We start from the raw sequence: 16492 nt of genomic DNA on the forward strand, positions 1-16492 counted from the left end.
GCTTGGTTAGCCCAGGAAGTGAACAAAAGCCCTGGCCCCCATGCACTTGGGAAAAGCCATCACACGTTCTTGACAGCACTCATTCCAGCTTTCCCCTTACCTGAACCCCAGCCTCTTTGCAAGTTTCAATGACATTCTTGGTGCCAATGTAATTCACTCTATAAAAGAGTTCCCTGTTGTTACTGGATGGTGGGGGCGATGCGCAGTGGAAAACTGTGCTTACACCTTTCAGAGCTGGGTACAGGTCCTGGAAAGCAAACAAAGACAAAAAAAAAATCACTCCTGCTTTATACAAGTAAACAGCCTCCTTACATTCCCAGTGTCCAATCTGGGGCATGAAGGTGTCTTGCCCTTTTATAAATCTCCAATCAACACAGAAATACATTCTCACTGTAAAAGATTCAAAGACACAGAAGTATATTAGGTAGAAACCATACTGTCCCTTTAACCACCTCCCTCCCTACTACCATTGCCCCAATAAAAATTGGTTTGGGGCATGAGAAGCCTGTGGGATCCAGAAAAAGTCAACATCTGTGCCTTTGTGCCTCATGGGTGGTGGATGGTGGGTGCCAGGTGGGTGGCAAAATCCAGGGCACCTGGAGTTAAAACTCCTGGGAAAGATGAGCCCATAGATACAGATTCTGCACCATATCAAGGTCCCATACTTCAACAGTGTAAATATCCTATACACAGGAGTAATCCTTTCTGTGAAACAAGACATACAACAAAGAGTAACTGGAGATGGATTGCTACCCCTGAGAGATCTGGGGCTGGAAACAGACAAGAATGAAAAGGACTCCAGAGCCAACTTGAAGACATGCCCACTGACAAAAGAAAGATGGGACAATCTGATCAGCAGTAGTCATGGACGGATGTGAGAGTTGGAGTACAAAGTAAGCTGAGAACCAAAGAATTGATGCTTTTGAACTGTGGTGTTGGAAAAGACTCTTGAGTCACTTGGACAGCAAGGAGATCCAACCAGTCCATCCTAAAGGAAATCAGTCCTGAACGTTCATTGGAAGGACTGAGGCTGAAGCTGAAACTCCAATACTTTGGCCACCTGATGCAAAGAGCTGACTCATTTGAAAAGACCTTGATGCTGGGTAAGACTGAAGGCAGGAGGAAAAGGGGATGACAGAGGATGAGATGGTTGGATGGCATCACCCATCAGTGGACATGCCGCTGCTGCTGCTGCTAAGTTGCTTCAGTCGTGTCTGACTCTGTATGACCCCATAGACGGCAGCCCACCAGGCTCCACCATCCCTGGGATTCTCCAGGCAAGAACACTGGAGTGGGTTGCCATTTCCTTCTCCAATGCATGAAAGTGAAAAGTGAAAGTGAAGTCACTCAGTCATGTCCGACTCTTTGCAACCCCATAGACTGCAGCCTACCAGGCTCCTCCGTCCATGGGATTTTTCAGGCAACAATGGACATGAGTTTGAGTAAACTCCGGGAGTTGGTGATGGACAGGGAGGCCTGGCATGCTGCAGTCCATGGGGTCGCAAAGAGTCAGACATGACTGAGCGACTGAACTGAACTGTACTGAAGAATAAGAATTCCTTTTGCAAAGTGGCAAATAGAGTCAAGCATTGAAAAAAAGGTGCTGGAGTGGCAGCTCCATGGTGGTGGAGCAGCTGTGAGGAGATACCCCACGTCCAAGGGCAAAGGAGAAGCCCTAGCAAAATGGTAGGAGGGGAAAAACTGCATTTAGAATCAAACACTGTACCTGCCAGAGATACTCAGAGGGCTCAAACAAACCTTGTGCACACCAGGACCCAGAGACCCCACAGACACTGAGACAGAACTGTGTTTGAACATCTCCTGTGGAGGTATGGGTCAGCAGTGGACTGCCACAGAACAGGTGTCTCTGGGTGCAGCAGACCTGGGTATGGCAGAAGCCCTCTTGGAGGAGGTCGCCATTAACCCACCATAGAGCTGCCAGAACTTACACAGGATTGGGGAAACTGACTCTGGGATGGCACAAACAGAACCTTGTGCACCAGGACCCAGGATAAATGAGCAGTGACCCCACAAGAGACTGGCCCAGACATTCCTGTGAGTGTCCAGGAGTCTCTGGTGGAAGCAAGGATCAGCAGTGGCCTGCTGCAGGTTTGGAGGCACTGAGTGTAGCAGTGCTTGCATGGGACCTTTTGAAGGAGGTCACCATTATCTTCATTACCTCCACCATAGTTTTAGTTCAGTTCAGTTCAGTCGCTCAGTTGTGTCCAACTCCTTGTGACCCCATGAACCGCAGCATGCCAGGCCTCCCTGTCCATCACCAACTCCAGGACTTTACTCAAACTCATGTCCATTGAGTCGGTGATGCCATACAACCATCTCATCTTCTGTTGTCCCTTCTCCTCCTGCCCTCAATCTTGCCCAGCATCAGGGTCTTTTCAAAGGAGTCAGCTCTTCGCATCAGGTGGCCAAAGTACTGGACTTTCAGCTTCAACATCAGTCCTTCCAATGAACACCCAGGACTGATCTCCTTTAGGATGGACTGATTGGATCTCCTTGCAGTCCTAGGGACTCTCAAGAGTCTTCTCCAACACCACAGTTCAAAAGCAGCAATTCTTTGGTGCTCAGTTTTCTTTATAGTCCAACTCTCACATGCGTCCATAACTACTGTTCGTTTCCAAGGCAAACCATTCAATATCACAGTAATCCAAGTCTATGCCCCGACTAGTAATGCTGAAGTTGAACTGTTCTATGAAGACCTCCACAGCAGGCTACAGTTCTTGGGGTTGCAAAAGAGTTGGACATAGCTTAGTGACTAAATAAGAATGGTGAACGTTTAATCTTAGCTTTCATTTTTACTTCTTTACTTGGCATTCCTCTGTATCTTTTTTCAGTAATTCTATGAATGCAGGGATTCTTGTTCAATTCATTACAATCCACTAATATTATCTTTTGTGAGGCTCAAAATGTCCCAAATTTGGCCAGCAGAAGCTCTTCAAATTGGTTCCTGTGGCCTTTTAACATGTTCATTGGCTTGGCCAATGGTTGGTCAGCATCACAGTGGTTGCCCACAACTTCCTCATCCTCTGTACAAAAGGACTGAGGAAAGCTGGTTTTTTGAGGCATTAGTCCCCTGACCTCTCAGGCTGATGGCTTTCTGATTAAAGCCGTTATTCCTGCCCCAGGAACTTGCCTCCCGATGTACTGGTCTTTCGTGTGGTAAGCAGAAGTCCTTATCAACTCTGTCAGAAGTGACCCAACATCTCTCCTATGGAGTGGAATCTCAGGACTTTGCCCGGCACTTAGTGAAAACCCCTCTTTAAAGGGCTCTCACCACCTCCAGTGGCCAGGAGGAGCTACCCCACGCCCGAGGTCAGGGGCAGCGGCCGAGAGGAGCGACTCCACATCCAAGGAGCAGTGGCTACGCGGGCGCAGGAGGGCCTAGAGGAGCTACTCCACATTCAAGGTCAGGAGGCGCGGTGGTGAGGAGATACCCCTCATCCAAGGTAAGGAACAGTGGCTGTGCTTTGCTGGAGCAACCATGAAGAGATACCCCATGTCCAAGGTAAGAGAAACCCAAGTAAGATGGTAGGTGTTGCGAGAGGGCTTCAGAGGGCAGACACACTGAAAACATAATCACAGAAAACTAGTCAATCTAATCACACTAGGACCATAGCCTTGTCTAACTCAAAGAAACTAAGCCATGCCCACGGGGCAACCCAGGGCGGGCAGGTGATGGTGGAGAGGTCTGACAGAATGTGGGCCACTGGAGAAGGGAATGGCAAACCACTTCAGTATTCTTGCCTTGAGAACCCCATGAACAGTATGAAAAGGCAAAATGCTAGGATACTGAAAGAGGAACTCCCCAGGTCAGTAGATGCCCAATATGCTACTGGAGATCAGTGGAGAAATAACTCCAGAAAGAATGAAGGGATGGAGCCAAAGCAAAAACAATACCCAGCTGTGGATGTGACTGGTGACAGAAGCAAGGTCTGATGCTGTAAAGAGCAATATTGCAAAGGAACCTGGAATGTTAGGTCCATGAATCAAGCCAAATTGGAAGTGGTCAAACAGGAAATGGCAAGAATGAACATCGACATTCTAGGAATCAGTGAACTAAAATGGACTGGAATGGGTGAATTTAACTCAGATGACCATTATATCTATTACTGCAGGCAGGAATCCCTCAGAAGAAATGGAGTAGCCATCATAGTCAACAAAAGAGTCCGAAAAGCAGTACTTGGATGCAATCTAAAAAACGACAGAATGATCTCTGTTCATTTCTAAGGCAAAGAATCAATATCACCGTAATCCAAGTCTATGCCCCAACCAGTAACGCTGAAGAAGCTGAAGTTGACTGGTTCTATGAAGATCTACAAGACCTTTTAGAACTAACACCAAAAAAAAGATGTCCTTTTCATTATAGGGGACTGGAATGCAAAAGTAGGAGGTCAAGAAACACCTGGAGTAACAGGCAAATTTGGCCTTGGAATGTGGGATGAAGCAGGGCAAAGACTAAGAGTTTTGCCAAGAAAATGCACTGGTCAGAGCAAACACCCTCTTCCAACAACACAAGAAAAGACTCTACACATGGACATCACCAGATGGTCAACACCAAAATCAGATTGATTATATTCTTTGCAGCCCAAGATGGAGAAGCTCTATACAGTGAGCAAAAACAAGACAGGGAGCTGACTGGCTCAGATTATGAGCTCCTTATGGCCAAATTCAGACTTAAATTGAAGAAAGTAGGGAAAACCACTAGACCATTCAGGTATGACCTAAATCAAAACCCTCATGATTATACAGTGGAAGTGAGAAATAGATTTAAGGGACTAGATCTGATAGATAGAGTGCCTGATGAACTATGGACCTCTTGAGGTTCGTGACATTGTTCAGGAGACAGGGATCAAGACCATCCCCATGGAATATAAATGCAAGAAAGCAAAATGGCTGTCTGGAGAGGCCTTACAAATAGCTGTGAAAAGAAGAGAAGTGAAAAGCAAAGGAGAAAAGGAAAGATATAAGCATCTGAATGCAGAGTTCCAAAGAATAGCAAGAAGAGATAAGAAAGCCTTCCTCAGTGATCAGTGCAAAGAAATAGAGGAAAACAACAGAATGGGAAAGACTAGTGATCTCTTCAAGAAAATTAGAGATACCAAGGGAACATTTCAGGCAAAGATGGGCTTGATAAAGGACAGAAATGGTATGGACCTAACAGAAGCAGAAGATATTAAGAAGAGGTGGCAAGAATACACAGGATAACTGTACAAAAAAGATCTTCATGACCAAGATAATCATGATGGTGTGATCACTCACCTAGAGCCAGACATCCTGGAATGTGAAGTCAAGTGGGCCTTAGAAAGCATCACTATGAACAAAGCTAGTGGAGTTGATGGAATTCCAGTTGAGCTATTTCAAATCCTGAAAGATGATGCTCAATATGCGAGCAAATTTGGAAAACTCAGCAGTGGCCACAGGACTGGAAAAGGTCAGTTTTCATTCCAATCCCAAAGAAAGGCAATGTCAAAGAATGCTCAAACTACCACACAATTGCACTCATCTCACATGCTAGTAAAGTAATGCTCAAAATTCCCCAAGCGAGGCTTCAGCAGTACATGAACCGTGAACTTCCAGATATTCAAGCTGGTTTTAGAAAAGGCAGAGGAACCAGAGATCAAATTGCCAACATCTGCTGGATCATCAAAAAAGCAAGAGAGTTCCAGAAAAACATCTATTTCTGCTTTATTGACTATGCCAAAGCCTTTGACTGTGTGGATCACAATAAACTGTGGAAAATTCTGAAAGAGATGGGAATACCAGAGCACCTGACCTGCCACTTGAGAAACCTATATGCAGGTCAGGAAGCAACAGTTAGAACTGGACATGGAACAACAGACGGGTTCCAAATAGGAAAAGGAGTACGGCAAGGCTGTATATTGTCACCCTGCTTATTTAACTTCTATGCAGAATACATCATGAGAAACACTGGGCTGGAAGAAGCACAAGCAGGAATCAAGATTGCTGGGAGAAATATCAATAACCTCAGATATGCAGATGACACCACCCTTATGGCAGAAAGTGAAGAGGAACTAAAAAGCCTCTTGATGAAAGTGAGAGAGGAGAGTGAAAAAGTTGGCTTAAAGCTCAACATTCAGAAAACGAAGATCATGGCATCTGGTCCCATCACTTCATGGGAAATAGATGGGGAAACAGTGGAAACAGTGTCAGACTTTATTTTTTGGGGCTCCAAAATCACTGCAGATGGTGATTGCAGCCATGAAATTAAAAGACACTTACTCCTTGGAAGAAAAGTTATGACCAACCTAGATAGCATATTGAAAAGCAGAGACATTACTTTGCCATCAAAGGTCCGTCTAGTCAAGGCTATAGGGTTTTTCTAGTTGTCATGTATGGATGTGATAGTTGGACTGTGAAGAAAGCTGAGTGCTGAGGAATTGATGCTTTTGAACTGTGGTGTTGGAGAAGACTCTTGAGAGTTCTTGGACTGCAAGGAGATCCAACCAGTTCATTCTGAAGGAGATCAGCCCTGGGTGTTCTTTGGAAGGAATGATGCTAAAGCTGAAACTCCATTACTTTGGCCACCTCATGCAAAGAGTGGATCATTGGAAAAGACTCTGATGCTGGGAGGGATTGGGGACAGGAGGAGAAGGGGACAACAGAGTATGAGATGGCTAGATGGCATCACCGACTCGATGGACATGAGTTTGAGTGAACTCTGGGAGATGGTGATGGACAGGGAGGCTTGGCGTGCTGTGATTCATGGGGTCGCAAAAAGTGGGACACGACTGAGTGACTGAACTGAACTGAACTGAAATTAGTTTTTGAGTACTTTGTTAGATTCTTCATAAAAAAATATGTCCCGGGCTCACCTTGTACCTCCTACCTCTGCCCCAGATTCCTGAATAGGATATTTTCCCAAGGACCCCTGGTTCGTTTTATGGGCAATGGTGTATAGAAAGTAAAATCTGAGTACTACAAGTGCTTATTGCTATTGGGGTATTAATCCATGATGCCCCCAAGGAAAAAAAAAAAAACAAACCAGAATTAGATCTAGCCTTTACCCCTTTATTTCACTAGAAATATGATATAAAGCATAGACATGAGTTTTAAGTTTGCAGTATACACATTAAAAAAGTAAAGAGAGGCAATTCCCTGCTGGTCTAGTGGTTGGGACTGTGTGCGTCCAGGGCAGGGAGCCTGGGTTCAATTCCTGGCCTAAGAATGAGGATTCTGTGACCCTTGCAGAGCAACCAAAATAATAAATAAATAAAATGCTCAGATTGAGCAATGGGGGAGGAGGTAGGGGAGGAGGACTGTAACCCTAAAATGCCACCCACAGCAAAACTAACATTTGTGAGTGAGGGGAAAACAGCAACAATAGCATGGGATTTGGGGGGAGTGGTTTGAAGGGGAGCTGCCTTCATGGAGCGCATGTTCTCTGGGTGGGGGCACAGATACCTAAGTTGACACAGAATATATCAGCTATGCCAAGTGTTATGCAGAAAGACAAAGTCCAGGGAGTACCTGGTGGCTCAATGGCAAAGAATCCACCTGCCTATGTAGGAGATACAGGTTCAATCCCTGGTCGGGGGAATATTCCACATGTCTGTGGAGCAAATAAGCCCGTGGGCCTCAACTACTGAGCCTGTACTGTAGAGCCCCGAAACTGCAGCTCCTGAAGCCTGCACCCTAGAGCCCCTGTTCCACAAGACAGTGCAATGAGAAGAATGTGCACCACAATGAGGAGTAATTCCTGCTCCACCAAAACTAGAGAAAAGCCCAAGCAGCAGTGAAGACCCAGCACAGTCATAAATAACCACACAAACAAATAAAAATTATTTAAAATAAAAAGAAACACAAAGCCCAGCAATTTCACTTTTGGATACATACTCTGGAGTAGCAGTTGGCACACTACAGCCTGTGGACCTTTTGTCAATAAAGTTTTATTGGTATGCAGCTGCCACCACTCACTCATGTATTGGCCATGGTTGCTTTTGAACTATCTGTGTAGAGTGCAGTAGTAGTGACAGAAATAACAGTTACTGATTCTCACTAGTAACAATAGGTGTGTGTGTTAAATTCTTTCATATAACTTCACAATTTTTCAAAAAAAAAATTATCTTTTGGAAACAACTTGGCTGGCCTCTGAGCAGGGGGAGTCTGGTAGTCTCCCTTCAAGGGGCCTGGCGTAATCGGCAAGGCTAAATGGTCTGTTACCTGTTGGCTGCAAAGGTCACCCAGGAAAAACTGCACGCGAGGATTGTCAAACCCTTGCCGAATATCAAATACATTGACGGCATAGCCTCTTGCTAGCAACTGCTCCACCATGTGCTGACCCAGGAACCCACAGCCTCCAATCACCGTGCACCTCTTGGCCTGCAGGAAGAGAGGAATGGCAAGGGGTAAGGGTGTGCTGAGAATTGGAAGCTCTAAGAACCTGGATCCACATACCATGAGCCTCTGAAATAGCAGGTCCATCTCTTAGTTTGAAACTTTTCTTGAATCAAGTTGGAAGTTTCAAATAATTCTGGTGTTTTATCACCCATGGCAACCTTCTCTCCTGGGATTAGTAAGGAGGGAAGAGATAGCAAATTATACTGAGGCAGACTTTGATCACACTGGATGACCTGAGGCAAGTTCTCTGGCTGTCCAGTGGTTAGGACTTGATACTTTCACTGTGGTGGCCTGAGTTCATTCCCTGATCAGGGAACTAGGATTTTACAAGCTGCATGGTGTGCCCAGCCCCCCACCTCCACCAAAGTGATACCTTCTTGCTCCTGATAGCTGATCATTGGGCACTTTTAAAGAAAAAAACAAACCACACACACACACACACACACACACAATCCAAACATGCCATCCACTCAATTGACAGTGTGCACTTAGAACATCAGAAAAAAGAAAGTAGTTTCCATACTTGCAGAGGAAAGTAAGGCCCCTTTGCTCTCCAACCACTACAGGGCTGGGCTCTGTGGCTTTGGGTTCATCACCTAAACCCTTCTCCCCTTAGCACATCCATCTAAGACTATGCTGTTGCCTGACGGGATCTCCTGGTGGGGATGCAGGGAGGATCAGTGAGCTGTTCATCAGCCAGGCCCAGGGCTTTGCTTTCCCTTCTCTGAGCTCTGAGGAAGTTGACACATCAGGTGAAAGCTATGATGCTTGCATTTCAGCTCTGCAACACAGGTACATCATGCAAAATGTCTTCAGACTGTGGTGCTGGAGAAGACTCTTGAGAGTCCCTTGGACTGCAAGAAGATCCAACCACTCAATCCTAAAGGAAATCCGTCCTGAATTTTCATTGGAAGGACTGATGTTGAAGCTGAAACTCCAATACTTTGGCCACCTGATGTGAACAATTGACTCATTTGAAAAGACCCCGATGCTGGGAAAAATTGAAGGTGGGAGGAGAAGGAGACGACAGAGGATGAGATGGCTGGATGGCCTCAGTGACTCAGTACACATGAGTTTGAGCAAACTCCGGGTGATAGCGAAGGACAGGGAAGCCTAGCATGCTGCAGTCCGTGGGGTCACAAAAGAGTCGGGCATGACTGAGAGACTGAACAACAACAACCCATGTACTCTTTTGGCTAAATTCCAACTCTGTTAACTGGTGATAATGGAAGGACAGAGCACCACATACAGGACTTAAATATTTTGACTCCAGGGAGCTGATGCAAAACTGTAGCTGGTGCACGCTGATGAAGCTGGGTACAAGGGGCCCCGGAGGAGGACTTGTTATACCTCTCCTCCTTGGGGTCTTTCTAAAACCATATCTGGGCTTCCTTAAGATGACAAACCCCCATTTTCTCTGAACTTATGTATAGTAAATCAAAGTTGGGGATAGAAAGTAGAGATTTTAAAGAAATTCTGCTGATTAAAAAACCAACCAACCAACTTGCTATGTATTCCTTAAGTACCTATATAATTGAGACATGCAGGAGACTGTAGGGGAGCCAGAGCCTCTTCGATAAATCTGCCCCTCTCAACCTGGCATCCCACCTGCAATGGAGATGGCTCTGAAGCTTCAGCATCATTTCTTCAGGTATTCATAATCTCCTGACAGTCAGCCTCACTATGCTACCTTCCCCACCAAAGTATCTTTTAAGCCCACTGTTGTCTATGCTTAGATGACTGCCATATATCATAGCATGCTACATTATTTACACCTTTACTAAAATTTCTAACACTTGCCCAGCGCATAGGCAAATGAAATCCACAAATTCCACTCAATCTCCCTTTTGGCAATTCCTTCCCTTCCTGCTCTCCCCAAGTCAGCTGCATAGGGAAAGGCAGCTTTTTAGAATAACTCCAAAGGAGTTCAGAGTCTCTTGTTTATAGTATTTGGAGTCAAAAGTTACAAATTGCTTCAAAATGTTGACAGTCTACTTTAAGAAAAATCAAATAACCTTGCTATCATATCTAGTGTAATTTCTTTTTTAAAAACATTTATTGGAGTACAGTTGCTTTACAATGCTGTGTTTGTCCAGTACAATTTCATTTCATGATTTTAAAGTAAGTCTCTCTTTGACAGAGTGATGTGGATTCTTATATTGAAATGTTGCACCCATATTGCCTGGAAAGCATGGGTCAGTGGCTATGCCAGAGAGCGTTTTATAATGATGAGAACAGAGCTGGCATTTACCCCAGAGAAGTCATAGTGTGATGGGGCCATGGTCCTCGGTTACAGGAGATTATGTGAAATTATCACTTACTTTTCATGGCCATGAAAGATGATGCAGTTCAAGTGGGTCCAACAGACAAGAAGGAATATGTACTAATAATAAAAATGAAATTCCAGATTGGAAACAGGTAGTGAGACTCAAGAATGGGTTATTGCAGGGAGTTAAACAATCAACACCTTGGAGACAGTTTTAAGAATAGGGAAGAAAGCCATCTAGAAAAACTATTTCATTGCAAAATGATCTGGAGATAACAGAATATTGTAGGTCCCTGGGTTTCTTCCAATCTTTCCTGATTTCCCTTTTCATTAGCAGTGGGCCCTTTTCTCAGAGAAGTCTTACACAGAATGTATGTGTAAGTTAGGATGAAATTGTTCTTTTTATTATAGTAGTTTAAATGTGTAACTTTTACTTTATTCTATAAAGTCAATTGATGAGAAAAAAACCATCATCCTAATCCAGACTGTTTTTAGTTGCTGAGTATCAGTAAAACCCTGATGCACACAAATGAACTACAGACAGCAAGGACCTCTGGTGGTTTGTCTGAGCAGTAGAATCTCAGATTAATCCTCAATTACAGAGGCACAGAGAAGGCCTTACTCTGAGCTGAACTAAAACCAATGTGATCTGGTGACCTGTGGCAACCTCTTGGGAAGCTTTGATTAAGTAACATCTGACATGAACACATTTTACCTCAGTGTGATTTCATGTCTGAAGTGTTAGTTCATTGAAAGTGTAATGAACCCTCCCTTCATAGATCTTTGTAAAGCGTCTCTGGGAGGCCTGACAATTCCCTCAAGTCCCTTCTTACACTGGCGAGGTTAGAGTTTAAGAGGCCTTGCTAGTGCCCTTGCTGGCCCTGGGAAGGCTTCTGCAATTATACCTAGAAGCACAGTTTAACCTGCTGGAGGCCACATGAGGACACCTAGGTGACAGGCAGTAGTTACTGCCACTTGTGTGAGTGAGGCTGCCTGGCACTGTAACTGTGTGTGCGAGCCCAGGGCAGACCAGTGAAGGAACCCCCACTCCTCACCACAAGCTGGACCCAGCCCAACCTGTAGAATTGTGAACAAAGAAACAGGTGTTGTTTTAAACTGCTAAGTTCTGATAGGGTTTGTTACAGAGCAGTAATTGATACCTTAAATAAGGACATATCTTCTGTAAAGAAACACTTACTCGATACTAATTAATTTAATATGGGTAACCCAGAGCTATGTTTCAATGGCACGCTGTTATGTATGTGCTAGACTTTCCCCTTATCTGGTTTTGGTTAACCTTTTTTTGTGTCAATACTCACTTTTGGAATGTCTTCTGTTGGCTCACCAGCTGCTTGTTCCATTTTCGCTCCAAATGTGGCCCTGTCTGCAATCAACGTTTATCTCCTTAAAAACATATTTAGAGGCAGACATTTATGTTGTATAAACTGAAACATCTTTTAGCTGTTAGTGTGTTGTGTGGATAACATCCCCCCCAACCCTGAGTTTTCAGAGTGCTCAACTGTAGCTGCAGCTGCTGGAAGAAGCACTCAGGGAACATTCCTGGGATTCAGACTGTCCTCTGAGATGGGCCTGGGTGGGCCCATAATTCACTACCATATACTTGGACTAGAGGCAGAATGGGAAGCCACTTAAATAACCTCATTCATCAGTTACAATGAAAAGACTATCTCTGGCATCACAGCTTTTCCCAGGGCACTCATGCGCTTCAATTTCACTCTCTATTTCTCTAGTGTCGATCAGTAGAGAAATGCACAAAATGGAGGCTCAGATTTCAGTCCCGGCACTGCCAGAAAGCGTATCAATCTGATCAAGCCATTTTTCTTTGTTGCAGCTCAATAAAACAGACTCACTGCTCATCTCCATGATGCCAGGGTGTGGGATGCTGGGAAGAAGAAGAATAAGAGGAGATAGAGCTCTCCTCCTTTGTGGAATTAAAGCTATCCTGACCACGTATAGAAAGAACTCAGAGTGGGGCCATCAGAAACCCCCTGGGAATTGGTCAGAGTATGGTGATGACCCTCCAGTTACAAAATGAGCTAAGGACTTGAAAAGACACCTCTCCAAAGAAGACATATAGATGGCCAACAGGTACATGAAAAAAAATGCTCCATGGCCTTAATCATCAGGAAAATGTAAATCAAAACTACAACAAGATACCGCTTCACCACTGTCAGTTTGACTATTATCAAAAAGTCGAAAGATAAGTGTTGGCACGGATGTGAAGAAATTGGAACTTCTGTACACTGAATGTAAAAACAATGCAGCTGCTGTGGGAAACAGTATGGAGGTTCCTTAAAAAATTAAAATAGAACCACCGAAGTACATACGATCTAGCAACTCCAATTCTGGGTATATATTCAAAAGAACTGAAGCTAGAATCTTGAAGAGATATGAGTACTCTTAAACTCTTTGCAGCACTATTCACAATAGCCAGGATGGAAACGAAGTCTTCCTTGATGGCTGAATGGATAAAGAAAATGTGGTATATAAATACAACAGAATACTATGAAGCCTTAACAAAGGAGGAAATTCCACAATATGAGACGCAGATGAACTTTGAGAACATTATACCAAGTGAAATAAGCCAGCAACAGAAAGACAAATACTGTGATTCCACTCATATGAAGTATCTAAAGTAGTCAAATTCACAAAATCAAAGAGTAGAATGGTGGTTGCCAGGGGCTGGCTGGGGGAGGGGAAGAGGGGTAGCTACTGATCAGTGGATAGAAAGTTTCAGTTAAGCAAGATGAGTAAGCTCTAGTCTGCTGTACATTGTACCTACAATCAATAATCTATTGTACATTCAAACATTTGTTAATATGGTAGATCTCATCTTACCTGTTCTTATAAGTGAAAGTCACTCAGTTGTGTCTGATTCTTTGCGACCCCCATGGACTGAGTCCATGGAATTCTCCAGGTCAGAATACTGGAGTGGGTAGCCTTTCCCTTCTCCAGGGGGTCTTCCCAACCCAAGGATCGAACCCAGGTCTCCTGCACTGCAGGCAGGTTCTTTACCAGCTAAGCCACAAGGGAAGCCCAAGAATACTGGAGTGGGTAGCCTATCCCTTCTCCAGTGGATCTTCCCGACCCAGGAATTAAACCAGGGTCTCCTGCATTGCAGGCAGATTCTTTACCAACTGAACCATCAAGGAAGCCCTGTTCTTACAACAATAAAATAACAATTAAAAAAGAGACATTCTGATATAAGCTACAACACGGATGAATTTATGCTAAGTGAAATAAGAACTTTGGACACATTATACTAAGTGAAAGCCAGACACAAAAGGACAACTACAATAGGAGTCTACTTGCATGATATCCCTAGAGTAGTCAAATTCTTAGACACAGAAAGTACAGTGGTGGGTGTCAAGGCCTGGAAGGAAGCAGGGAATTGGGGAGTGATGCTAAGTCAGTATAGAGTTTCAGTTCTACAAGATGAAAAGAGGTCTGGAGAAAAATGGCTGGGATGGTTGCATGACAGTGTGAACCTACTTAATGCCACTGAACTGTATACTCAAAAATGTTTAAAATGGCAAATTTTCAGTTCTGTCTACTTTATTATAAATATATTCACAAGAATACTGTGAATGGGAAAATAACCTAAAGAGCAACATTCTAGGAGCTGGGATTGTTACAGATCACACAAAAGCCTCAAGTCTTTTTCTTTTAAAATTGCAGGTCTCTGAATTAAAACCATCCTTTAAAATTGCAGATCTCAGAATCAAAACCAGTATGTATGCCTTTATTCCTCTAGACACACTGGGACAAAGTCTTAGGCTAAAAGGCATCTACGAAAAGAGACTCACCTTTTAAGAGTGAAATCTAAGCACCTGGCTCTACTTCTAGGAATAAATACAGAGAGAAGGGAGTAAGCCCATGGCTGCCTTCCTGCTGGGGCCAGTCCCCAGCCACCGAGTCCTGGAGACAAAAGGACAGGAGAGTCTGTCCATTTCCAATCAGGAAGAGAGAGAGACAAGTGCTCTCTCCTTCACAAACATGAGAGACCAGGCTCTTTGTAAAGGGGAAACCCAGAGCAGCTCAGAGGAGAGCGCTGGGGTAGTCAGGGCCTGGCCTGCTCCTGTGCTTGGTCAGTGCAGGAGGCTCCAATGTGGCTGCCATAAGCTCGATACCCTCCTCTGTGGCAAGAAGACGTCTGTCTGCACAAGAAAAAGGCCAACAGGATTGAAGGCTTCCCCTTACTTCTCCAAAGGACTCAATCAGCTCCATCTTGCCCTTTTTGTCACTCATTCATCTCTCCACTAGTCTGTTGACTTTTAGGACAGAAAGGCCCTGGCTTTGAATCTGCTGACAAAATCAGCAGCCTGTCTGAGAGCTTCAGCTTATGCTGTTCCTCTACCTGGAGGTGCTGCTCCCTGTCCTCCCCATGGTGAGCAGCTCTGCAGCCTTCAAGGCCTTGCTCAGTTGTCACCTCTGGGAAACTTCCTCCCCCTCTCCAGGCAAGACTAGCAGCTTCCTCAGCACCTCAGCATTGGTTTCTGCTTTCATTCTAACACTGTACACAGCTGTAGGCTCCTCATTCCCCCCAGCCCCCACCCCATGTCCATCTTGGCTTGGTGGAGGTGAGCCCCTGGAGGGCCAGCAAGGAGTCCAGAATGGAATATGGGTGGAATTGTGCTGCAGCAGCTGGTCTGAGAGGCCTCAACCATAGAGCAGGAATCCTGCTGACCTCAGTGGCTGTAGGTACACGCCCCAAGGATAAAAAGGGAGCTGCAACTTGTAAAAAAAATGTTGTAGAAAAGCACTCTGGTGCCAGCTCACTCCTCCACCCTTACAAGGCCACTGCCAAATAGAACCTGCAGAAGGCACAGCACCAACCTTCAGGGAGCCCAGCATCTGGGGTGGGACACAGGCTTAGCAGAACACTGCAGAAGTGCCTGTGAGTTCTGATGAGAGTAAGCCCAGGCAGGGAGGCAATCCCTGAGTCAAGTTCTAAAACCCTGGAGGCGTGAGTCAAAGAAGAGGTGGGTGTCCTGAGAGATATTCCAAGGCCAGGGGTGGGAAGCATGAGGCGTTGGCACGGCCAGCCTGTTCTGCGACAAGTTGTGACAAAGTGAGATCGAAGTCAGATTGGGGGCAAAGTTCAGAATGTGCAGGTGCTGTGTGTCTAAGGAGTCATCCTATGGGAGATGTGGGAGGCTTTGGAAGTTGAAATCAAGGGTGAGTGTCCGATCACTCTGGCTACAGTGTGGAGAAGACTTAACACAGAGTCTGAGGCTCTGCATGTGTCATATAAGGAGAATGACAAGAGTGAATCAGATAAAAGAATTAACAATGCCTGAAAACTGGCTAAATTTCAGAACTTTTTACAGATGAGCACAGCAGTTCCTCAGTATCCATGGGGCATTGGTTCCAGGAGCCCCCGCAGACACCGAAATCCAAGGAGACTTAGTGTCTCTTAAATAAAATGACACAGTATTTGCATATAACCGATGCACATTCTCTCATATAGTTCAAACAATCTCTAGATTACTCCTAATACAATGTCAATGCTATGTAAATAGCTGTAAATACTATGTTAATGCCATATAAATTGTTGCCTATGAAGCAAATTTGATTTTTGCTTTTGAAACTTTCTGGAATTTTTTTTCCCAATATTTTCAATCCATGAATGGTTGTGAAGGAGGAAACAGAACAGGCTCCATCTTGAAAGCAGGACTCCATCTTGGGCTGAACTGTGGACTTTGAGCTATATGCCCAGTATCTATGGAAGGATGGAAGAGTTCCAGGGCTCATACCCAGACTCTCCATCACCTAAAAGAATACCCTAATTGTCTGTGTAACCGAATATAATCATAAATTCTATTATGC

At 44.6% G+C, this 16492-nt stretch overlaps 1 protein-coding gene across 3 annotated transcripts in view; it reads right to left on the minus strand.

The window, feature by feature from the left end:
- NSDHL (NAD(P) dependent steroid dehydrogenase-like) overlaps nt 1-16492 on the minus strand; it is a 28405-nt gene that overhangs the window by 9335 nt on the left and 2578 nt on the right. Inside the window, exons 2-5 of one of the 3 annotated variants that reach the window (XM_042242572.2) lie at nt 14470-14505; nt 11962-12046; nt 8200-8358; nt 101-247 (exon numbers count right to left, since the gene is read on the minus strand). In XM_042242572.2, the coding sequence (XP_042098506.1) occupies nt 101-247; nt 8200-8358; nt 11962-12003 (348 nt within the window). In that variant the 5' untranslated portion in view covers nt 12004-12046; nt 14470-14505. The remainder of the gene's footprint in view (nt 1-100; nt 248-8199; nt 8359-11961; nt 12047-14469; nt 14506-16492) is intronic. The other 2 variants (XM_027962941.3, XM_027962940.3) reach the window with 2 other exon arrangements.

Source organism: Ovis aries, chromosome X (genome assembly GCF_016772045.2).
Source record: "Ovis aries strain OAR_USU_Benz2616 breed Rambouillet chromosome X, ARS-UI_Ramb_v3.0, whole genome shotgun sequence".
Taxonomy (NCBI): Eukaryota; Metazoa; Chordata; class Mammalia; order Artiodactyla; family Bovidae; genus Ovis; species Ovis aries.